The sequence below is a fragment of the Cnephaeus nilssonii genome (genome assembly GCF_951640355.1).
Source record: "Cnephaeus nilssonii genome assembly, chromosome: 20".
Classification (NCBI taxonomy): Eukaryota; Metazoa; Chordata; class Mammalia; order Chiroptera; family Vespertilionidae; genus Cnephaeus; species Cnephaeus nilssonii.
In genome coordinates, this window is record NC_137091.1 from 13,845,869 (window position 1) to 13,870,125 (window position 24,257).

The following is a 24,257-nucleotide window of genomic DNA, read 5'->3' on the forward strand; positions in this document are numbered from 1 at the left end:
CGTCTGTCCTCATTTAGCAAGTCCCACATCTGGGCTCAGAGAGGGCGGTCCCTCACCCAAGGTCACACAGCAATCAGGCGCTCCCCAAGGCGTGGAGCTACTAGAACTACTCGCTCCAGAGGGGCTTCACTACTCCAGGGCCCCCTAGGGGAGGAGCTGGCCCAGCCCCTCCTGCTCCCCGCCCCCGAGGGGCGGCCCGGGGGGCGGGCGGAGGAAGTGAGCACAGCGGGGAGGAATGCGTTCGGGCGGGGTGCGCCGGCCCGGAGCGGCGGGGACAGCTGGGCAGGCAGCCGGGGCGGCGGGAGAGGCAGGGCCGAGGGCGCGCGATGCCTCACTTCACCGTGGTGCCGGTGGACGGGCCGCGGCGCGGCGACTATGACAACCTCGAGGGGCTCAGTTGGGTGGACTACGGGGAGCGCGCGGAGCGGGATGACTCTGACGGTGAGGGCGCGCCCGGATGGGGCCTTGGCGGGGACCGGGAGGGGAGCGGACCGGACCACGCGGGCCCGCGCTCACGCAGACACCTGGCCCGATCGCGCACACGTCGATGCGGGTCCAACTTTTCTTAGTCTGCGCCGCCGCCGCCGCCAGTCCCTCGCTCCGCGAGCGCAGACACGATCTTCCTGGGCCCCGGCCCGCCCGCTGTCGGGACGCCCTCCCCACCCCAGCTCCTCCCTTGCTGGCCGCGGGCGGGGGCTGCAGACGTGGCCGACCAAAGAGGCGAGGCCTTTGGAGCCCCTGAGCGCGTGAATAACGGCGAGCCTCCGTCTCTGGCTCTTCCTGGCTGGGAGAGCCGCTGCCCGAGCCCCAATCCCTTACCTTCTGTGATCGCCTCCAGCCTCTTCTCGCTGCGCCTACCCATTCGGACTTCAGCGCCTCTGACACTGAGACTCCCCTGCCCTCCCCCATCCCTGTGCCTCCCTGAACTCGGCCTGCGGGAGAGGGGTGTGCTGCTAAGGGGGTCCGTACCCAACTGGCTGTGAGTGCACTCGTGTGGATCCCGCTTAGATCTGTAGGTACAGCGGGCATCCGAGGAGCACTCACACGGAACCAGGCTTGTCTAGGTGCTTTACGTGAATTAACTCGCTTCATCCAACCACTTTCCCCCACGGGTTAGGTCCTGTTACTCGCACTTAGGAAAGAGTGACTGAGACAGAGAGCAATTACATAATATGCACCAGGGGATTCAAACCCGGAGTTGGAGACTCCAGCTCCCTAACTCAGCCTAGGTATTAGAACTGGGCCTGAAGGTGAGCCCCTCCTTCCTCCTCCCCTCAGGTGCCTGCCTCTCCCCAAGCCCCTTTCCCCATTTCCTTCCAGGAGGCCCCCAGATGGCTGTCCTTGCCAGGGCCCACCCTTGGAGTATGAACACTGCTGAGAACATGTGTCTGCATGTATAGAGGCATATGCATGTATCATTATGCTTGTGCAAGTGTGTAGCTGTGTGGTATCACAGGGTGAAGGCAGGGTCAAGGTAGCACCTTCTCAGGACCACTTTCCTGCAGGGGTGTCAGTGATGAGAATGGTGATATGACTGATGACAAATGCCTGAGTCTGTGACCCACCAGAATGGAGATATGCAGAGAACATGTGTGTTGGTGGTATGTGTTAGGTGATGTGATTTTGACCTAGCTCTTGAATTGTTCGTGACGGTGACATGACTGAGATGACCCATACCTGATGTGGGTGATGGCTATATGTGCGTCACCTGGTTGCCGTGTAGGGAGATGGCACGGACCAGTGGCATGGGCTGCTGGACATCATGGGATTTTACAGGCTTGACAGCCATGTTGGTGCACACATCCCAGCCCCCAACCCTGGTGCCCTGACCTGCCCCTAGCTTTCTTCCGGTGGTCAGGGCAGGAGCCAACATCCCTGCTCCCTTTACTTCTGGGAGGCTTTCTCTCCCAAAGGCTGCACTGGGCCGCATCCCTAGGATCAGCCTGGACCAGTGGGCAGGCAATGCTGAGCCTAGTCTCTGGCCCCGCCTTGGCCTCTCACAGGGTGACTAGAGGGACCTGGAGTCACATTGGCTGAGTCCTGCCAGGTCCCTCCAGGCTGGGCCAGCTCCTCCCACATCACCCTTCCTCCTCTCACTCTTTGGCTGTGTAGGCGGTATGGGGGACACTCCGCGCCCTGGTGAGTGATTATGACCCCTCTTGGTGGGGACTGCAAAGGGTTGGGGGCACAGAAAGCCTCAGATCCATCTCAGGGGTACCCCCAGCCTGGTACTTGAATCTCTAAAGGTCCATGCCTCTGCTCCAAGGGCTGTGTGTAGAGGTTCTAGTACCCCTGGCAGATGCCTGTGAGCACAGGGATCAGAAGTGTCACCTGGATACCCATCTGCCGCTGGTGCATTCACAGCTGCAGCCAGGAATACGTATATATGTGTACTCACAGGCAGCCCCCAGGCCCATGGCATGCTCTGGTTCCCTGGGGATTTCAGGTGGTATCTGAGCAGCTTCAGTCTGGCAGGCATGCCCAGACCTGCCGTGGAATTTTTGGAATAGCTGAGGGCAGTACAGACACCCAGACACTGCTTAGAGCACCCCACACACACATACACATATTCCCATAGTCTCGTGGGAGCTGTCCTTATAATGAGGCTTTAGGGAATTCTAAGAAATGCCTGCTGGATGTCTAGCACCGACTGTCCCTTTTCTGATGCATCTGGGCAGTTAGAAGAGTGGGTGTTATGATCTCTACTTAACAGAAGAGGATGCCAAACAACACAGAGAGGGTAAGCAAGTTGCCCTTAGTCACAGAGAGGGAGGGTCAGGAATCCAAGCCAGCCTGCCAGCCATCTCAACACCAGAGCCCTGGTTATGTGCACCTGGGCCAAATTGCAAACCCCAGACACTTCCCTAGTTAACATCTCGCACTGCCCCCTGGGGTGCATCCTAGGATGGATTGGGGCCTAGAACGGGATATGGGGAACCTGTAGCTCAGCTCCTACCTGGTTCTGGTGAGTCCTGGGACCCAAGTTAAGCCCTTATTGAGTGACCTTGCCTCTGAATCTCTCTGAGCTTACTTTCGTTGCTACTAAAAGGGGGTAAATGATATCTCCTGGAGGGTTGCTGTGATGAGGCCTAGAGGCAACCCTTGGAAGGGCTCTGAGGTGCCCTGGAGTCATGGCTGAAGGGACATGGAGGACCGTCCACAGCCAGTTTTGGGGAACTGTTTTGTGCCTGGCTCAGTGTTTTCTGGATACTAGTTCAGTCTCCTCAGAGACAAGGCAACAATGGTAGGGCAGACTGCAGTGAATGATGTTAGAATAATTTAGAATTTATTTCAAACTTCACAAAGGCTCAGAAGAGATGTCACCACCCTCCTTGCAGGCTCCACACCTTAGTGTCTCCCCAAAGGACTTATCCTCAGAAAAATCAAAACTATGCAGAGGAATGGGGTAAGGACTCTGAGATAACGCAGATGGTGACTGCAACTAAAGAATAAATTTAGCTTAGAGAACCCTGGATGGTTTAGCTCAGTGGATAGAGCGTCAGACTGTGGACTGAAGGGTCACAGGCTCAATTTAGGTCAAGGGCATGTACCTTGGTTGCAGGCTTGATCCCCAGCTCTGGTCGGGGTGCGTGCGAGAGGCAACCAATTGATGTGTCTCTCTCACATTGACGTTTCTTTGTCTCTCCCCTTCCCTTCCACTTGCTCTAAAAATTAATGGGGAAAAAGATCCTCGGGTGAGGATTAACAAAAAAAAAATAGCTTGGAAATTTCTGGCAGCCACGGCAGAAAGGGAAAAAATATGAGCTCTATAGCTGCCATTTTCTGACAAAATTAAGCATCTGACTTATTCAGGGGTGATACATTTTGTCACAAAAATCCAAGTGTACTTTTCAGAGGCTTCTCACTGAAGGGCCATCAATGTATAGGCAATGTCACTGGGTTTTCAGATTTTTCTTGTGGCTCCTTATCTTGATCCTCAACAAGCATCAAGGGCACAATAAGTATCAGAGGGTGTCTGAGGAGCTATGTGACACCACAAGGCTTTGACCTCCTGCTGCCTTTGTCAATTGTGCCATTGGCATTGGCCTGCACACAGCCTTGTAGACTGTGGGACTGAGCGGCTTGGCTCGCTTAGATAGCCCAGGTTCCTAGATGAGGTGATGTCCTATTTTCACATTCTGTTTGAAAGAAGAGTGGACTTTGCCTCAGAAATTGTCATCAGCTTTACCTGTCAATCAATCTCTTTGGGTAATAAAGAATCCCCAGAGCAGCACCTGTTTAGTAATTGTTGGCTTAGAGAAGGCAAGTTAAGTCTCATACCGATGGCAAGAGGATTCATCATTCAGCATTCTTAGCTGCAAACAAGAGAAATGAAATTATAGACTATTTAACCAGATAAGGTTGGTAGGTAGTCCTTACAAGACCAGGTACGGTCAGGGAATGGCCCGAATACCCCACTAGTCTGGGTCAGTGACGACACTTCTGTTGCCACCTCCATCACCAGACACCAGGCCAGCACTGCTGCCAGTCATTGCAACACCAACCTGGCTTCTTTGAACCAAGATGTCAGCTTCCCATTGGCCCTGAGGCCTCCAACCACTGTCTGCAGCTACCAGACTGTCTGGAGGGAGGGGAAAACAAACAAACAAACAAAAAACAACCACCTAGCAACTAGAAAAGGAGTACTGGGTGCCTTCGGCCTGCTTGATGGGAAGTTGGGAACGTCACCTGCCGAGACTCACAAGGGACCGTTTGGAAAACAGGGAAGAGTGCGAATGCAGGGCAGCCTGAAAAATCAGCCAAGCTTTGAGAGTTGAGGCAGGCTTACTTAAAAGGTGATCTGGTTCTTTTCTGCGAGCTTTCCTTGAGGCTGAGGCACCTGGGGGGGGGGGGGGGGGCGGGGGAGGTGGTACTGAGAGGCCACGCACCTAATCTGGGCAAGCAGCCGGCACCTGGGCCAGGGAGGCCAACAGGCGGCTCCAGCCAGCAGCCCCTGCTCAGTCCAGACCCACCCAGCCCGGCTTTGGAATACCACCCTAGACAGCATCCTGCGCCCCCTTCCGCTCTCTGAACAGCCTCCCGCTTGCCCCTCCTCCCGGCATGCCCCTGGCTGCCCTCCAGGAGGCCCCCGCGCAGTGCATGGTGGGGCAGCTAGTAGGTGGACTTTGACCATGGCGGGCGATGGTGCTCTCTGCGGATTCATCTACCTGGAGGGCAGCACCTGGGCCGGCCCGGAGGACACCGAGGCTTTGGCGCCTGTCTCACTGGGTATTACAAATGGGAGTGGGGGGCGGGGGTCCGAGGGCGAGCAAATTCAGGACCACACTCCTCCCGGAGGCTCCGCCCCTCGGTGTTAGCACGTGCACGTGCCCCAGCGAGCGTGTCTGGGGCCTTCACACCGGTTCCCTGTGCTGGAGGAAATGATGCGCTGCATTTTGGTCATTGGCCACTCTGCCCTAACTGGCTCTTCAAGGAGACTGGTGGAATTTGATGGGGAAACTGAGGCCCAGCCTGCTAACGCTGACTCCCGAAGTGCTGCACAGAGATGATGTTTTGTGGGCGGGCCTGCTGGGAGCCAGCGGAGCAGCCTGAGGACTCAGGAGGCAGCCCTGACTGGATTCTGGCCTTCTCTCTCCACAGGACATGGCAACCACAGAGAGAACAGCCCTTTCCTTTGTCCCTTGGAGGCTTCCAGAGGAAACGAATACTACGACAGGAACCTGGCACTGTTTGAGGTAGCCGAGGAGCCATTCTGGGCCGCAGGTGTGGTAGGCAGGTGGGCAGGCAGGAGCCTGCAGGGACCCAAGCCATCGCTAAGCAGGCAGGCTGGACAGTTGTGCCTCTTTATGTCTCGGCCCCTCCAGTTTCCTCTTGTGTGTCTCACCTTCTTGGCAGCCAGGCTGTGGTTCCCCTGGCCCTGTGAGCTGACACTGCTTTCCTAGAGGCCACTCACAACCACACCTCGTTACCACCTCCAGGGGATCCACTGGTGACTTTGATGCAGCCTCTTAGCAAGATGACCACCTCTCAGGATTTCTCACCTCAGGATTTCCTTTGTTTCCTTCACTCTAGGACTCCTCCTAGTCCATGATCCTTCCCTCTCCTGTGAACTCTTCCTTGTCTTTCCTGGTTGGCTCTTCCAACCCTGTCCCCCTCAAGTTCACTGGTCCTTTTCACTGAATCTGCCCCCTTTCTCCACATCTGCGCCTCAGTGGACACCTCTCTGGAAACATTCCCAATTCAGTGCTTCTGAACTTGAATTTTATCCTTTTCAGACCCAAACTCAGAAGTTGGGTCTGGATTCGGGGCATGGATTAGGCCCGTAAACTCTGACCCACACATTCAGCTGCCCCCATGGAAGTTTCATAGGCTCCTCAATCTCCATATGCCCCCAAAGACCTGCATCTTCACTGCCCACTCCAAACCAGTTTCTCCTTGTTGTGTAGGGTCAGAAGGGAGCTAACAGACTAAAGATGGGCATAGGTAGGTGGAGGCAAGGTGCTGGAGAAGCCACAGGAGCAGGAAAGCCTAGACCCAGGTGGAGGTTGGGAATTCTGAAGCCTGGGAAGCCTCCTGACTTGGAAAAGCAGCAAGTTTCTGAAACAAAGATCTTGACTTAGCCCCACCTGAGGATGGGTTAGGGGGCCAGGATCCAACTTTAGGGATTGAAAGGGTGGGGGATTGGGGAGCGGGGGAGACAGACCATCTAGAAGGACCAGAGAGTTAGAGCTAATAAAAGAGACTTTGCTTGTCCCAGACATCTCTCTTTTGACTTCCTTGGTTCTCAGAAGTGACGAGGGGTAACTTTTTTGTGAGAGAGTTGGGGGCAAATGTGAGTCCCAGAGGCCCACTCATAGCTGGGAGGTGGCCAGGCAGAACAGGCAGGATGAAGTGTGCCATTCGCCTGTCTGCTAGCCCTGCCCTGCCCTGCCCTGCCCTCTCCCCTGAGGCAGGTAGGTTTCACAAATGGGTTGGTAGTGACTAGCCAAGGTGTGGCAGAGAGAAGCAGCCGCTGGGCTGAGCTTTTGAGTCCCGAATGCTGGGGTGTGGTGCCCACACCTGCCCAGTTGGCTGGCTTGGGCTTCCCCAGGCAGGAGCTGGGATCAGGCCCAGGCCTGCCTCAGGGCTTGGCAAGGGGCCAGAGTCCAGGCTGCTGGCTACACATAGGTAGCCTGGTGCCAGCTGGGCCCATTGCCAGACTGCTCTGTGCTCTGTTTACAGGAAGAGCTGGACATCCGCCCAAAGGTATCATCTCTTCTGGGCAAGCTTGTCAGCTACACCAACCTCACGCAGGGCGCCAAGGAACATGAGGAAGCTGAAAGTGGGGAGGTTGCCCGCCGGAGAACAGCCAAGGTGAGCTGGTCAAGGGCAGCAGAGGGGGTAGAGGACCTGGGAAGACAGACGGAATTGACAGATTCTCCACATGGTTGTGAGCATCCCAGGGAAAGTGGGTGCCAAGTGTGATGAGCATGGAGGATGGACAGAGTGCCTTGGGTTCAAGGAGGCTTCAAGGGGTGGGCTAAGGAGGAGTCCCTCAAGGGGGCGGAGGGGGTAGAGAACCAGGGAGGCCCTCAGAAATGAGAGTGACAGCTGTTTTTATTCAGCCCTTTCTGTGGGAGGCATCATGCCAAGCAGTGGGCCTAGGTTCTTGCAGGTCATCTCACAACAAAGTTGTGAAGCAGGTGCTATTATTATCCCCATTTTACAGATGAAGAAACTGAGTGTCAGGGGTATTAAGTAACTTGCCTAAGATGACTGAGCTAGGTAAGATCAACGTGTAACAATGGGAGACACTTTTAGGGATTTATTGTGAGATATGTGACTATGTAGAAGGCCACATTACTGGCATCCCATCAAGATGGAGAAGGGTGTTACCTTTGGAACCAGGAACATGGTTGTCCCTTGGGCTGTGTGACCTAGAACAAGTAACCAAACCTTTCTGTTTCACTGTATTGGCTTCACTGGCAGACCGCTCCAATAGCCCATGTGTTCCTTGAGCGCCTGGATGGGGGGTGATAGGAGCATAGCACTGCTTCTTGGGGCTTCCTGGCCCCCTTTCTGTTCCCTATTCAGGCCTGCGGCCCTTTAGCTCTCCTTTCTCCTCAGGATGACTTCGCACATCTTTGTTTAGCTCCCTTGTGAGAGGGGGCTCAGTCTAATTAATGGCTGGGGGGAAAAGCCCTCCCTTTCCACCTACTGACTCCCTGAGGTTTGGGAAGCAGCTGTGGTTTGGAAGGAGCTTGGGTCTGGCATTAGCTGTAGTATCTTGGTTATTTGGAGATGCAGAAAGAGCTCTTAGTTAGGATAAGCTGGGTCCCCAGCCTCAGACCTGCTTGTGAGTTTTGGGCCTTGCTGGGGGGGCTGATGTGCACCTCACCTGCCTCTCTGGGAGACCAATCAGCCCATACTTCAGAGAGGGCAGCTGAGATCTGAGGTCACATAGACCTGACCCCCACCATATCCTACTGGTTGTGATTTTGCTGGCATTTTTTGACTGCAGATAGCAGAGAATCCTATCTCTGGCTATCCCTATTCAGCCATGCATAGAGGTCTCACCCTCCGAAAGTGTTGCCTGCAGTGGGTGGTAGGATCCTTGGGTAAGTGTCTCTTCTCTGTCCCTTAAGGCCAAGTCCAGGGAGCTGGTGGCTGTCAGTAAAAAGGTCCCTAAGGCTAGTACACATGTCAACAAGTGTCGGAAGGAAGCCTGGGTCGGTGAAGGACCATAGTCCCTTGGCCTTATGAGGAGCCTGTGGGGACGCTGGGGTCCAGCCTTAGCTTACCGGCCCAGCTCGCCTGGCCCTAGAGTAAGCATGCGAGAGGATGCCTCTGTGTCTCAGTTCTAATAGTTTTTCCTTGGAGGGAAGAGGAACCTGGTCAAGTCTACAGTGAAGCTAGGAAGCTGGAGCCACTAAGCTCTGGTCATTATACAGGGCGGGTCTGAGCGGGGCCGAGAAAAGTAAGGCTTCAGACAGGAAGGGCGGGCCTCTAATCAGACCTTACCAAGACCCTAGGCAGCCTCTACATAGCAGCCGCTCCTCTCGGCTCTACCCTGTGACCTTCTGAGGCTGCCAAAGGTTATTTGGAGATGCACAAAGCCTTTCTGGCCCTGCCCTTTCCCACACTGCCTTTTTTCCAGAGTGACTCAGCCTAGAGTTGGCTGAGGCTGGGAGCTGTCACTAGGCACTGAGTGGTCTAGGGCCTCTGAAAATGGCTCAGACAGAGCCCAGATGGGGTATATCTGTCACCTATACTGTACAGCATAATTTTTAAAAATATATTTTATTGATTTTTTACAGAGAGGAAGGGAGAGGGATAGAGAGTTAGAAACATCAATGAGAGAGAAACATCGATCAGCTGCCTCCTGCACACCCCCTACTGGGGATGTGCCCGCAACCAAGGTACATGCCCTTGACCGGAATCGAACCTGGGACCCTTCAGTCCGCAGGCCGAGCAGGCCGACGCTTTATCCACTGAGTCAAACCAGTTAGGGCAGGATAAATTTATTTATTTATTTTTTTTAGAGAGGGAGGAAGGGAGAGAGAGACATTGATGTGAGAGAGATACATCAATTAGTTGCCTCCTGTAGGCGCCCCAATTGAGAATGAAACCCACGACCTTCTGATGCATGGGATGAAGCTCCAACCAACTGAGCCATGCTGCCAGGGCTGTGCAGGACAATTTGGGGGACCATTCATTCTTATTGGGCCCATCTGTGGTCCTTTAGGTTGCACATAGATCCTGCCCTAGACCTGGACCCTTTAGAAGCGTTTCTGTGGACACAGTTCTCTCTCCCACACTAGCTCCAGGACAGCAGGCTTTCCTGGGATGCTGGTGAAAGCTCTTAAGGCCCCACTACCCTGGGCTGCACTCATGAGAGCTCAAGAAGGCACCTGCCCTGCCTCTCTCTATGCTTCAGCCTCTGCCCCGGCCTCCCAGCTGGCCCCTACTCTGCCCTTAGATAGTTGAGAAATCCTGCCTGCCTATGCCCATTAGACCTTCTTCACCTGCCCTTCAACCTTGAGTCTCTACTCTATGCAGGATTTTCCCAACACATTATCCTAAGGCCCTTCCAAGGCAACACTCACTAGGCTCAGGAGCATCTTTTGGGTCCCGGCAGGGCCTGCTGGAGATACAATATTGAATAAGCCAAGTCTCTGTCATGATACATTCCAGTGAACAGTTAGTGATCACTATGATGGAAGGGTATATCAAATGCTGAGGGGCCCCGGCCACAGTGGCTCAGTGGTTGAGCATCGACCTATGAACCAGGAGGTCTGGGTTCGATTCCTAGTCAGGGCACATGCCTGGGTTGCAGCTCGATCCCCAGTCAGGGGGGGTGCAGGAGGCAGCTGATCCATGTTTCTCTCATCATTGATATTTCTCTCTCTCCCTCCCTCTCCCTCTCTGAAGTCAATAAAAATGTATTTTTTAAAAAATGCTGAGGAGCTGAAACCGGTTTGGCTCAGTGGATAGAGCACTGGCCTGCGGACTGAAGGGTCCCAGGTTCGATTCCGGTTAAGGGCATGTACCTTGGTTGTGGGCACATCCCCGGTAGGGGGTGTGCAGGAGGCAGCTGGTCGATGTTTCTCTCTCATCGATGTTTCTAGCTCTCTATCCCTCTCCCTTCCTCTCTGTAAAAAATCAATAAAATATTTTTTAAAAAATGCTGAGGGGATGCAAGAGGAAGTGCCAACTCTACATAAGGCAACCCAGAGGAACTTCCTGGAAGAGGCAACACAATTAAAATTCCTGAAGGTTTAACTGAAGAGGAGTTTGCCATGCAGTGAGGCATGATCTTCTTAGGCCGAGTCCAGCACATGCCCTGGTTCAGAGGCTGTGAGGAACCCATGTCATCGGGGACTGGAACTGACATTAAAGGGATGGGGGCGTACCTGGTGGCCCAAGCCAGGGAGTCTGTCCCATACCGTGGATTACAGGATAGGCAGTGCAGAGAGTTTTTGGCAGGGATGATGAGACTGGACTTGGTTTTCTAGAGCTGCTCTGGCAGCAGAGTGGGCTGGAGTATGGAGAGGTTGACAGGCACCATCCAGGTGCTCCAAGTGTAGTGCTCCAGGTTCAAGGGACTCCAAGGTTCAAGTGCTCCAGGTTCAAGGCTGAGGCAGGGCAGGCTGGTCTAAGGGCAGCTTAAGAGGCAGACTGGATAGGACTTGGTGTCCACCTGGACTGGAGTCGGGGGTTGGACCGAGGGGAGACCAGGGGCAACTTCTTAGATTCTGGCTTGGGTGACATGGGGCCTCCTGGGTGAGAAGGTGGGGATCCAAAACAGACCTCTCTTTCTAGAAGTTTAATAGAAGAGAGGAAGGGAAGGGGGCAATACCTTGAGGGGGAGGCGAGCTTAAAGCTCACATGTGGCATTTTGAAAAGAATCAGGTTTTATACCTTCCCAGTACCCAACTGTCTTTATATATAAAGGGTCAACATAGACACCCTAGCTGTCACCCGACCCCTGCACTCCCCAGGGCTCCACTCAGGGTACCTGGGGACTGCTGAGTGATTGGGGCTGGCCTTCCATGATGCATGTGGGCCCCTCTGATGCTCTATACTTCCTCCTCCCCTCCTGCTCTGTAGGCGCCCAGCATGGGCACCCTCATGGGGGTGTACCTACCCTGCCTGCAGAATATCTTCGGGGTGATCCTCTTCCTGCGGTTGACTTGGATGGTGGGCACAGCCGGTGTGCTGCAGGCCCTCCTCATTGTGCTCATCTGCTGCTGCTGTGTGAGTATCCTAGCTGGGGCGGGGGCCGTGGCTGCCCACAGAGCCTGCCCAGCTGAACTGCTCACCTGGGCCCTCCTTCCCACAGACCTTGCTGACAGCCATCTCCATGAGCGCCATCGCCACCAATGGAGTGGTTCCAGGTGGGTGAGCACCACCCCGGTCTGTTGAGGGTATGGGTCCAGCATCCACCGTGACATAACCAGGAACCCTTATTGCTCCTGCTCCCAAAGCAGTTCTTTAGTGGGGTCTTAGGCCCTGAACCCATGACAGTTGCATCGCTTAGGAACTTGCTCGGCAGAGTCTGTGATATTTGTTGTGTTTTGTTCCTTTGTTTATTTGTTCCTTTGTTTAAAAGGGGGTTGGGGCTGAGAAAAAAGGTGATGCGGTGCCGAAAACCCTCCATCACTCCCAGGATAGGCAGTGCGGAGGGTCTTCAGCAGGGATGATGAGATTGGACTTGGTTTTCAGATACGCTGTTTATTTATTTATTCAACCATCTATTTATATCAGTATGAACTCCCAGATATTTATTTTATTCTTTGAATCATAATCCAGTACTTCATTATTTATTTTGTTGCTCAAACTGTTCCACTTTGGGCATTTAGCTACTCAGAGTGGCTCCTCTGTCTGTTTCTAGATCCTTTTTTTTTTTTTTCAATCCTCACCCAAGGATATGCTTTTTTGTTATGTTTCAAATTTGTTGTTAATCCTCACCTGAGGATATTTTTTCCATTGATTTATTTTTTTTAGAGTGGAAGGAAGCGGGGAAGGCGGTGGGGGCGGGGAGAGAGAGAGAGAGAAAGATGTGAGAGAGATACATCGATTGGTTGCCTCCTGCACATGCCCCAATGGGGCCACAGGTCAGACCAGAAACCCAGATCTGTGCCCTGACTGAGAATCAAACCCGAAGCCTTTTGGTGTATGGATGATGTTCCAGCCAACTGAGCCACCCAGCCAGGGCTGTGTTTGGATCCTTTTTTAAAAATGACAGTTTTATTTGTATTAGGATTAAATGGGGAGGGGGGTGTAATATATGTTTACCCATAAGAAGGTTTAAAAGTGCATAAAAATATAGAAAGGAAAATTGAAAGTACCCATAATCCTACCATCCTGAATTCGTAACTACTAGCCTTAGGGTCTTGTAAAGTATTAGTACATATCATTCTTCCCAAAATCTCTCTCTGTGTGTGTGTGTGTGTGTGTGTGTGTGTGTGTGTGTGTATTTCCCAAAATATTGGGGAAAGTTTATTTTTTTTTAGTAGAATTGATAGGGTATTATCTAATTTATGTGATTATTTTTCTACTCTTAGGTTCTGCTTTTACACTGTTGTTATTGTTGTGAACAGCCTTGCACAGGAATCTCTGTTCCCACCCCTGGCAGCTCCCTTAGGCGAGGGTCCTGGTGGTGGGATTACAGCATGAAAGGGATTAACCTTTTTAAAGTTTTTTGATCCCTGTTCCCAGGTTTTTCACCAGAGACATTTTCTCAAGAGCAAATTTAACTAGCAACTTGGGATTACTCTTGTCCCCTGTGCCCTCGCTGGTCCCGGGGCCCAGTGTCGACTCTGTCAGTCTTACCAGGGATGTTAGACTCCGATGGAAGCACAGACTCAGGGCAGGAGAGTCAGCCGTGGACACTCACCCAGCGGCAGGCCCTGTGCTGGGCCCTAAGGACAAAGAACTAGACCAGACACAGTCCCTGCCCTGGTCTGGAGGGATCACACTAACAGACACAGCCCTAGGAGGGGGGAGGTGTTCTCAGATAGGAGGCACCGAGACAGAGGAGGCTGTGGGGACTGGCCTAAGTGCAGGGAGGGGGGGACAGTGGGCCACTTAGGTAATGCTGTGGTCCTAGCAAAATAGGCATTTCACTGGGCTGTGCTGGGCATTGGAGTCGGATGGGAGTGGGATCCAATTCTAGCCTGGCCGCTTGCTAACCATGCAGCCTTAGGCAAATCTCCCAACCCTTCTGCTCGTCTCTCAATGGGAAAATTCATTCCTGTCCCTCTGGGTGGTTGTGAGGAGTTGTCGGAGAGGAGACGGCCTTGAAGAAGAACCAGCCTTGACCTTGACCTGTGTACACTTTCTCTGTTGTAGCTGGGGGCTCCTACTTCATGATCTCCCGCTCACTGGGGCCAGAATTTGGAGGTGCTGTGGGCCTGTGCTTCTACCTGGGAACAACCTTTGCAGCAGCCATGTACATCCTGGGGGCAATTGAGATCTTACTGGTGAGTCATGCTAAGGCCCGGCCAACTCTGCTCTTGTCCAAACAGTCCCTTTCCCGTAGGCCCAGGCTGCTCGCGCTCCTTTCACCTCTGGCCAGGGTCTAGGGCTTATAATGTGGAAGGCCTTCTTGAGGGAGAAAGATCTTTTGCACAAGCCAGTCTCCCCTTCAATCCCTTGCCAGTTTGGGTTACGCAGGGAAGGGGCCTGGCCTGGCAGCCTTCATCTTGGCCCTGGATATTCCATCCACCCAGGCCCCATTTCAGTGGCAGGTGATCTGTAAACCGTTGCATTTGACTTAGTGACAGATCTTGATGGTGACGCTGAGCCTGCCTCCTGGCATGTGTGGGCTCTCGTCAGGTCTGTCTCCCCCAGGCCTCTGTACCAAGTCCCTTCAGACCCACCTTATCCTTGTCCCTACATCAGGGTAAGTAGCCACAGGACCCTGACTGGAGGTCAGTGCCCCCTCTGTGAGCCCCATGTGTGTTCTGATTCAGCTTCCCACTCCCCACTGAAGTGCCCCAGCTGGTAGGTAGAGGGGCCATGGGAATCAAGGGGGACCCAGACAGTAGATGTTTAGAGGAACCACCTGGCTAGTCCCATCTCTAGGTCCTCTGCCTGTAGTGTGGACCCTTCTCCTATAACTTTTGTTTTTGCATTTCCCACATTCCTACATTTATTATTTGAGTTTCCTCTGTAAAGAAAATTTGTCCTTTTCTCCATTTATTTATTTACTCAACCATGTATTTGTATCAGTTTGGACTCCTGGCTATTTATTTTATTCTTGGTTCACGATCCAGCACTATCATTATTTATTTTGTTGCTCAAACTGTCCACTTTGGCTGTTTAGTGATCCCAGTTCACTCCTGTGCCTGGATCCTTTTTAAATAACAGCTTTATTATGATATAGTTCACATGCTGTACAATTCACTACCCATTTAAAGTATAGACTTTAAAGGTTTTTAGTATATTCACAGAACTGTGCAACCATCACCACAATGAATTTTAGAACTTTCTTCACTCCAGAAAATCCATACTGGGTAGTAGTCACTCTCTGTTCCCCCAGCCCTAGGCAACCATTAATCTGTTTTCTGTCTGTAATCAGAGGTACCTATTCTGGACATTTCATATAAATGGAATCATACAGTATGTGGTCTTTTGTGACTGGCTTTTTCTGGATACTCTTTAAAAAAGAAAAAGAAAAAAAAGATGGGATTCACTCTCCAAATAGGAAAATTGAACCTTCTATATCTGTCTCTTGTTTCAGACTTACATTGCTCCGCCAGCTGCTATTTTTCACCCAACAGACACTCACGACTCTTCGAGTGCCACCTTGAACAACATGCGAGTGTATGGGACCATTTTTTTAACCTTTATGACCCTGGTGGTGTTTGTTGGGGTCAAGTATGTGAACAAATTTGCCTCCCTCTTCCTGGCCTGTGTGATCATCTCCATCCTCTCCATCTATGCCGGGGGCATCAAGTCTATTTTTGACCCTCCCGTGTTTCCGTAAGTAATCTGGGAATACATCCAGGCATTGCACTGACATCCCTCCCAAGTAGATGGCCTTTGATGCCCTGAGTCCTAGAGTCTGCAGGGTGGAGGCAGGTTGGGACCTCCAGCTGAGCAGGTGATGACACCTGCCCCTCCCCGCAGAGTGTGTATGCTGGGCAACAGGACCTTGTCCCGGGACCAGTTTGACATCTGTGCCAAGACAGTCACGGTGGATAATGAGACAGTGGCCACCCGGCTGTGGAACCTCTTCTGCCACAGCTCCAACCTTACCACTGACTCCTGTGATCCCTACTTCCTGCTCAACAATGTGACCGAGATCCCTGGCATCCCGGGTGCAGCCGCCAGCGTGCTCCAGGGTGCGTCCTCACTCCTGTCCTGCTCCTGACCCCCGGGCTGAGCAGCAGGCAGGGAATGAGCATGGGAAGGAAAATGGATCACAGAGCCGTCCTTGTGTGGCCAGCTCAGGAATAGGGGGGGGCAGGTCTGGCTGCCTTCCAGGCCCAGCGGTGTCCTCTCAGCCTGGCTCCTGGCAGCTAGGTTTTGGGTGAACAGAGCCTGTTTGGCCAGTGTCCCAGGCCTGCAGCAGCCCCCGGAAAGTTCTGGCAGCCCCTCTCCCCCAGTCACCAGCCCCTGACGCTGCCTGGATTATTCTCCCAGGAGCCATAAAGGGCTTCTGTCTAGGAGGCAGACAGTGGCAGGGCTCTGGCTTCAGCAACCTTTGCCTGTCAGATTTCTAGCCAGATAGCTCCTCCTCTGTGGCTGATGCTGCAGACATTGGGCTGAAGCTGCCCCCGAACCCCCAGAGCAGCCTCTGGTTGGGCTGCCCTAAGCTGCCCTGGGACGTAGGTGGGCTGCAGTGGTGATGCTGCTGCCCCTGCAGAGAACCTGTGGAGCACCTACCTGGAGAAGGGTGAGGTCGTGGAGAAGCACGGGCTGCCCTCCACAGATGCCCTTGGCCTGAAGGAGAATCTGGCCCTGTACGTGGTAGCTGACATTGCCACATCCTTCACCGTGCTGGTTGGCATCTTCTTCCCCTCTGTGACAGGTAAGCCCTTCTCGCCCACCCTCCCAGCCCTGCCCCCTCTCCTGGGGAGCCCCTAAGCCAGTGGTCGGCAAACCGCGGCTCACGAGCCACATGCGTCTCTTTGGCCCCTTGAGTGTGGCTCTTCCACAAAATACCACGGTCTGGGCGAGTCTATTTTGAAGAAGTGGCGTTAGAAGAAGTTTAAGTTTAAAAATTTTGGCTCTCAAAAGAAATTTCAGAGTCCAGAGTGCTAACCATTACACCATGGAACCAACTGTCAAAAGAAATTTCAATCGTTGTACTGTTGATATTTGGCTCTGTTGACTAATGAGTTTGCCGACCACTGCCCTGAGGGAATCTTATTTTAAGGCATCATGGCTGGCTCAAATCGCTCCGGTGACCTCCGAGACGCCCAGAAGTCCATCCCGGTGGGGACCATTCTGGCCATTGTTACAACCTCCCTTGTGTGTATCCTTTCTCAGGCCTGGGGCAGCAGCAAGGGAAGCAAGAGGTGTTTGCCTTCCTCTGTCACCAGCTGGCATGCACGGATACTTCATACGTGCATGTGTACTTTGATACCTTTTCCCTCATACATCACACACTAGAGTGTGTGCACAGCACAAACCCCTCAGGTGCAGGTGCCCAGCTGAGTCTTCTGGCTAAGGCGAGGGCCAGGGGCCTGTGGTCCTGAGGGGGAATGCGTGGGGCAGCAGTGGCGTGGAGGCCCAGCTTTCCTTGACGCGGCACAGACTTCAGCAGCGTGGTTCTCTTCGGCGCCTGCATCGAGGGTGTGGTGCTCCGGGACAAGTGAGTGAGCTGGGCCCCTCCTGGTGGCAGTGGGCTTGGCTTTTGCCTCCTTTGACACCAGCCCCCCTCAAACATGTGGTCCCACACATATCCCCAGGCTGCTGGTTGCCAGCGGTAGTGTGTGCCACTAGGTGGGTCAGGCCCCACCATTACTTTTGCTTCTTAGAGAATGGTGACATCAGAATCAGGGCTGGGATGAGGAGAAAAGATAGGGGCTGATAGATTGGACTTCTGTGCTGAGGGGCCGGAGCTCTGCTCACTATACCCATCCTTACTGACCTAAAATCCCTCACCCAGGGTTTGGGGGCTCTTTGCAATGGTGTATGGCCTAAGCCTGGCCCCTGCAGGTACGGCGACGGTGTCAGCAGAAACCTGGTGGTGGGCACGTTGGCCTGGCCTTCGCCTTGGGTCATTGTCATCGGCTCCTTCTTCTCAACTTGTGGCGCCGGCCTACAGAGCCTCACTGGGGCACCACGCCTGTTGCAGGCCATCGCCAAGGACAACATCATCCCCTTCCTCCGGGTGAGCCCTTTTGCACCCCCACACCCCACAGCTGGGTGCTCCTGGCCCCTCCCACTGGTGGAGGGCAGGGATACAGATGCATTATATCCTGCTGGGGCCCTTAGTGACCCCAGGGCCACAAAGCCAGCACAAAGAGTTGCTGAGAGCTATCCTGGCTCTGGCTCTGCCCTGCTGTTGGCAGAGCAGCTTGGGCCCAGCATTCTCATGGCCGATCTATGGCTCATTCAGAGCAGAGAGGCCTGGAGAGGTAGGGGGTAGAGAAACTTGTGGAACCTATTGGGAAAGGCATGGGTATGGCCTGAGCCCCAGAGGAGGGACTTGAGGATGCTGGAGGCCAAGCTGTAGCTTGTGACTCGAGGTGTGGAATGGGGGTAATGGGACCAACTTCTTCCCTTGCTGACCCCACTGACCCTGGTGCGTGCAGGTATTTGGCCACGGGAAGGCAAATGGTGAACCGACGTGGGCACTCCTCCTGACGGCACTCATCGCTGAGCTGGGCATCCTCATCGCCTCCCTCGACATGGTGGCCCCCATTCTATCCATGTGAGCTGGGGCCAGGGCAGGGCAGAGGGATGGTCCTGGGAAAGGCTCCTTGAACCCTTAGCACCCCATGAGCCAGGGGCCCCAGCACCTCCCTGTGACCCTGTCTGGTGTTGAGGGTGCATCTGGGACACATGTCAGGGTGTATGGGCAGATGTTTGCCTGGCAGAGCTCAGACTACCTCTGCATTTAGAAATGAGCCTGATATTTATGCAGAAGAGACAACAGGTCCTACACCTTCTGTGGGAGACTCCCAGAGCAGGCAGGTGACTACTCTCCGCTCCTGGACAGGGCAAGCACCCAGTCCCTGGCACCTTGAAACCACCGTTGCCCCATCCGTCTGTTTTCAGAGTTGTTTGCTTTTAAAGTTCTGGAATCAACTGGGCATTGGAGTCTGCCAGTGTCCTCAGGAAGTGGTCAGCATGTGGCAATTTCCAGGGGTCCCTGAGACAGAGCTCATGTGGTTGTTGTGTTCACTGCTGCCATTGTTGGGGCCCGCTCCATCTCTCCTCACACATCTTACTCCACTGCCAATGTTCTCTCTGGCTTGTTTGCTTATGATGAGACTACCTTTCACTGCCCCACTCAGCCTGTAGGCCTGACAGGCCCCCCTCCCCCCGACGTAGCACCTCCCAGCCACTGCCAGGCCACAGTGATCTCTTGTCTCCCCCCAACACACCTCCACCCACTACTCCCCAACTTCACCCACACATAGTGCACACCGAATCTTTTCTTGCCACAGCTGTCTTGGGTGGCGACTCCTCATTCCCTAAGCCAGAGGATATAGCTCAGTCTTTATTTATTATTTTTTAATCCTCACCCGAAGATATTTTTCCATTGATTTTTAGAGAGAGGGAAAGACAGAAATATCGATGTGAGAGAAACACATCGATTGGTTGCCTCCTGCATGCACCCTGTCCAGGGCCCAGGCCGGAGAGGAGCCTGCAACTGAGGTATGTGCCCTTGACTGGAATCGAACCTGGGACCCTTCAGTCCACAGGATGATGCTCTATCCACTGAGCCAAACTGGCTAGGGCATAGCTCAGTCTTTATTGTGGGGCTCTTTAGGGCAGCCCTGCTGGGACTGACCACTCCCCCTCATGGGAGTCCCTTCCCCCTGGACTTGCCCTCTCTGCCTTTTTGTCTGTCCTTCTCCAGCCAGCTGAGGGTAGAAGTTGGCGCCCCCTCCTGTCAGCCCTCTGCTCCTCAGCTCTCTTCCTAGAGGGTTCACACAGCAGGCCTCGCCCATGTCCCAATCTCCTACAGTCCTACAGTTTCCTCAGGTGTCTCTAATTCAGTGTCTTCAAATTGGCCCTCATTATCTCTCCCTACCTTCTCCTCCCCACATTCATGATAGCCCCTAAGCCAACTGGTCACCAGGCCAGGGGCCTGAAAATTGTGTGGCCATCTCCAGACACTGAGCTCTCCTAGGCCCGTCCTTTCTCACAGCTCTGCACTCGCTCTTCCTCTGCCTCCTCTGCCTGTGAACAGTTGCCCATCCTCTAAGCCAGGGATGGGGAACGTCCGGCCCGTGGGCCGTATATGGCCTGCAAAACATTTGGTCTGGCCCTGCCAAGGTAACCACAGGTGGGACTCGAAGTTCAATAAATCGAGGAGCTTTTTTTTTTTTTTTTTATTGATTTTTTACAGAGAGGAAGGGAGAGGGATAGAGAGCTAGAAACATCGATGAGAGAGAAACATCGACCAGCTGCCTCCTGCACACCCCCTACCGGGAATGTGCCCGCAACCAATGTACATGCCCCTGACCGGAATCGAACCCGGGACCCTTCAGTCCGCAGGCCGACGCTCTATCCACTGAGCCAAACCGGTCCCGGCCGAGGAGCTTTTTTCACAGCAAGATAAATTTATATTAAGTGAATAATAGTAAGCAGGTGATGTTATAACTATTCAAATGGCCCTTGGCAGAAAAAAGGTCCCTCACCCCTGCCTAAGCCCTGGCTCTGAGGACTCCTGTGCAGTAGCCCCATCTGCCTCGGGCATGGGAATGAGTGCTGTGAGGCTGTAAACACCTGGCTCAGCCCATGCATGGCAGGGACATCAGGTACCTGGCTGCCAAGGTGGCCGCTCTGTACCAACCAGCCCCTGTGGTGCAGGTTCTTTCTGATGTGTTACCTGTTTGTGAACTTGGCCTGTGCTGTGCAGACGCTCCTGAGGACTCCCAACTGGCGGCCCCGGTTCAAGTACTATCACTGGTGAGCACCAACTGGACTCCTGAACCAAGTCCTCTGACATAAGTGCTATGGGGAAACCAGGAGACCCATTCAGGATGGGGTTTGAGTTTCCTGGGCTGCAGTTGCTATTGGTGAGAAATTGGGGGCTGGGGGCTTGGTCTGGGGCAGTGGTCGGCAAACTGTGGCAGGCGAGCCACATGCGGCTCTTTGGCCCCTTGAGTGTGGCTCTTCCACAAAATACCACGTGCGGGTGCGCACGTACAGTGCAATTGAAACTTCGTGGCCCATGCGCAGAAGTCGGTTTTCGGCTCTCAAAAGAAATTTCAATCGTTGTACTGTTGATATTTGGCTGCATTGACTAATGAGTTTGCCGACCACTGGTCTGGGGCCGTCCTGGTTTTCCCCTGATTCTTGTTCTTCCCCACTCTCTGGCCCAGGGCATTGTCTTTCCTGGGCATGAGCCTCTGCCTGACCCTTATGTTTGTTTCCTCCTGGTACTATGCGCTGGTCGCCATGCTCATTGCGGGCATGATCTACAAGTACATTGAGTACCAAGGGTAAGTGAGGGGTTGCCACCTGGTCGGGGCAAGTGGGGTGGTCTGTATGTTGGGTTGGGGGAAGCTGAGCTATCCACTAGCCACCATAGGTGCGGGGCTGGGAGGTTGGGGGGCTTTGATTCAGGGCCTGGCCCCCTTCCATCTCACTATACCTGGACAGAATCCCCCGAGTGGGACCAGGGGCTCACCAACTTATGGTGGCCTCTATAGGGCTGAGAAGGAATGGGGTGACGGGATCCGAGGTCTGTCCCTGAGTGCTGCCCGCTATGCACTGTTGCGGCTAGAGGAGGGGCCTCCTCACACCAAGAACTGGCGGTGAGTTCACACCCAGACTGGCAATGGCCACTCGAAGTTCTCAGGGGGCACTCTGAGGGTGGGACAGTTGAGAGGTGCTGGCTCCCCTTCCTGGTTCATGTTCCCCATCCTGGGGTGGCCAGGGGTGCCCTTGGATCTCTGCTCCCCAAACCTGTGGGAGCCTGTGAATCGAGTGGGAAAGGAGAAAATGGCTCCTTGGACACCTCTGGCCCTGGCCTCAGGCTGCCTCACTCTCTGGCTCTGCAGGCCCCAGCTGCTGGTGCTGCTGAAGCTGGACGAGGACCTTCACGTGAAGTACCCACGGCTCCTCACCTTCGCCTCTCAGCTGAAGGCCGGCAAGGGCCTGACCATCGTTGGTTCTGTCATCCAGGGAAGCTTCTTGGAGAGCTATGGCGAGGCCCAGGCTGCTGAGCAGGTGCCTGCTGCAGGGGGCACAGAGCCGAGCCAGACTCCAGTGTCCAGGCCACAGCTGGCACACAGGGGAGGGGACCAATTCTGGCCAGCCAGGTGGACAGCAGTGCTGCCACCTAAGAGCTGAAGCAAGGGTGGCGTGTCCCATCTTAAAAACATGGCCTCTGGGTGGACAGCTTGCCTCCTCCCCTTCCCCACCCCTGGCAGAGGGAATGCTGATGGCCTTGACTTCTGAGCCTGGTGTGTTCCCCCCAGACAATCAAGAACATGATGGAGATTGAGAAAGTAAAGGGCTTCTGCCAGGTGGTGGTAGCCAACAAGGTGCGTGAGGGACTGGCCCACCTCATCCAGTCTTGCGGCCTGGGCGGCATGAGGCATAACTCCGTGGTGCTGGGCTGGCCCTATGGCTGGCGACAGAGTGAGGACCCACGTGCCTGGAAGACCTTCATTGGTGCGTAAGGGGCCAGGATCTGGGCTCAGGCACGGGGGCCAGGACTCAAGTGAAAGCAGGGCTGCAGGCTGGCAGTCAGCAGTGTCCCTCCTCCCCAGACACCGTGCGCTGCACCACAGCTGCCCACCTGGCCCTGCTTGTGCCCAAGAACATTGCCTTCTACCCCAGCAACCACGAGCGCTACCTGGAGGGCCACATTGATGTGTGGTGGATCGTGCATGATGGCGGCATGCTCATGCTCTTACCCTTCCTGCTGCGCCAGCACAAGGTATGCCAGGGGGAGGGGGTGCACCTGGGTGAGGGGGGCTGGGCCCTTGGATTGGTGGGGTGTGACTGAAACACCCAACTGCTCTGTTGCCATAGGTTTGGAGAAAGTGCCGGATGCGCATCTTCACCGTGGCCCAGATGGATGACAATAGCATCCAGATGAAGAAGGATCTGGCCGTCTTCCTGTACCACCTACGCCTTGAGGCAGAGGTGGAGGTGGTGGAGATGGTGAGCCGCCCACCCCCATGTGGCCCTGTGGATACCCTGCCCCGCACAGCTCAGTTCTCACGGCCCATCCTCTCCCCAGCACAATAGTGACATCTCTGCATATACCTATGAGCGGACACTGATGATGGAGCAGCGGTCCCAGATGCTGCGGCAGATGAGGCTGACCAAGACTGAGCGGGAGCGAGAAGTCAGTAGCCTAGTTCAGGGCATGGGCAGGTGGCTGGGTCAGGCCTTTGGAGACACCATCAGATGGAGGCATCGGAATGTCGGTGCCTATGTCCCTGCAACCAGGTCCTCTTTTCCCCTGCCACTGAGGCCACCTCCTCTAATTTTCTTCAGGCCCAGCTGGTCAAGGACCGGCACTCAGCCTTAAGGCTGGAGAGCCTGTACTCTGATGAGGAGGATGAGTCTGCAGCTGGGGCTGACAAGATCCAGATGACATGGACACGGGATAAGTACATGACAGCTGAGCCCTGGGACCCCAGCCATGCCCCTGACAACTTCCGAGAACTGGTGCATATTAAGCCGTGAGTGCAACAAAAAGAGACCCAGCCACATTGGAGCCTTGGGGCGGAGGGTGGACAAGCTCTGTGGGTGGGCCAAGGGGTAGGGCCCATGATCAGCTGCGTTACCTGCAGGGACCAGTCCAATGTGCGGCGCATGCACACTGCCGTGAAGCTCAATGAAGTCATCGTCACACGCTCCCATGATGCCCGCCTGGTCCTGCTGAACATGCCCGGCCCACCCAAGAACAGTGAGGGTGATGAAAACTGTATCCTTTTGTGGAGAGGCCAGCAGTGAGGAGGTGGATAGCATGTGAGGTTACTCTGGGTGCTTCTGGGGGGTGTGTTCCAAGTCACCTCGGTTCTGATTGATGCCCAAACTTCCTGGGTACCCTTTGGTCCTGATGCTGTTTCTTTGACCTGATGACCTATAGACATGGAGTTCCTGGAGGTGCTGACTGAGGGCCTTGAGCGGGTGCTGTTGGTTCGTGGCGGTGGCCGTGAAGTCATCACCATCTACTCCTGAGCCCCATATAGACTGTGGCCTAGAGTGGAGGTGTTAGGGTAACACCCCCTCTAGCACCCATCTGCCAGTCCTGCTTTGCCTGGCCCTGCCCTAGATCCAGCTTTGGAGATTGGGCCTGGGCCTGGCAATGGAGAGGGATCCAGGGTCCTAAAGGACCCTGAGAGATTTAGGGACTTCCCCCAACCCCAGCCCCCAATCAGCATCCCAGGAGGCCTGGAGAAGACTGGTGGGGGCTGACATTGGGTTTGAAAGCAGCCAGCCCAGGAATGCTATTTATTGAATATTTATTGTTGGGATGTCACCATCAGAGAGAAAGGGAGGGGTGACGAGGGAGGGGGTCCTACCCAGCCCACCTGCAGGAAGACCTGGCTCAGACTACTGTGGGCAGGGACCCCCACCAAGCTGAGCTTAATGGAGCCAGCCAGCTGAAGCCTGACTTTTTTCAATAAAACATTGTGTGCTTCTGGGCCTCCTGCTGC

The 24,257-nt window shown here is 54.4% G+C and overlaps 1 protein-coding gene across 2 annotated transcripts; it reads left to right on the forward strand.

The window, feature by feature from the left end:
* Positions 1-241: 241 nt before the first annotated feature.
* SLC12A4 (solute carrier family 12 member 4) lies at positions 242-24,248 on the forward strand. 2 transcript variants are annotated; one of them, XM_079799670.1, is made up of 24 exons: positions 242-441; positions 5,602-5,696; positions 7,183-7,314; positions 11,551-11,697; positions 11,783-11,837; positions 13,795-13,925; positions 15,188-15,429; positions 15,577-15,791; positions 16,316-16,480; positions 16,829-16,927; positions 17,209-17,266; positions 17,614-17,788; positions 18,213-18,331; positions 20,443-20,541; positions 20,958-21,077; positions 21,288-21,392; positions 21,639-21,807; positions 22,059-22,254; positions 22,353-22,522; positions 22,618-22,749; positions 22,829-22,936; positions 23,089-23,276; positions 23,388-23,521; positions 23,687-24,248. In XM_079799670.1, exons 1-24 carry the CDS (start codon positions 327-329, stop codon positions 23,776-23,778), a joined length of 3,261 nt encoding a protein of 1,086 aa, XP_079655796.1. In that variant the 5' UTR covers positions 242-326; the 3' UTR covers positions 23,779-24,248. The 2 variants fall into 2 exon arrangements, with proteins under 2 accessions (XP_079655796.1, XP_079655797.1); XM_079799671.1 differs by lacking the exon at positions 242-441 and adding an exon at positions 5,118-5,229.
* The last annotated feature ends 9 nt before the right edge of the window (positions 24,249-24,257 follow it).

Coding starts and splice junctions, on each gene's coding strand:
- SLC12A4 (XM_079799670.1), top strand. CDS start 327: ATGCCTCACTTCACCGTGGTGCCGGTGGACGGGCCGCGGCGCGGCGAC. Junction 7,315..11,550: donor CCCGCCGGAGAACAGCCAAG/GTGAGCTGGTCA, acceptor CCTGCTCTGTAG/GCGCCCAGCATGGGCACCCT. Junction 21,808..22,058: donor AGGCCCAGGCTGCTGAGCAG/GTGCCTGCTGCA, acceptor TGTTCCCCCCAG/ACAATCAAGAACATGATGGA.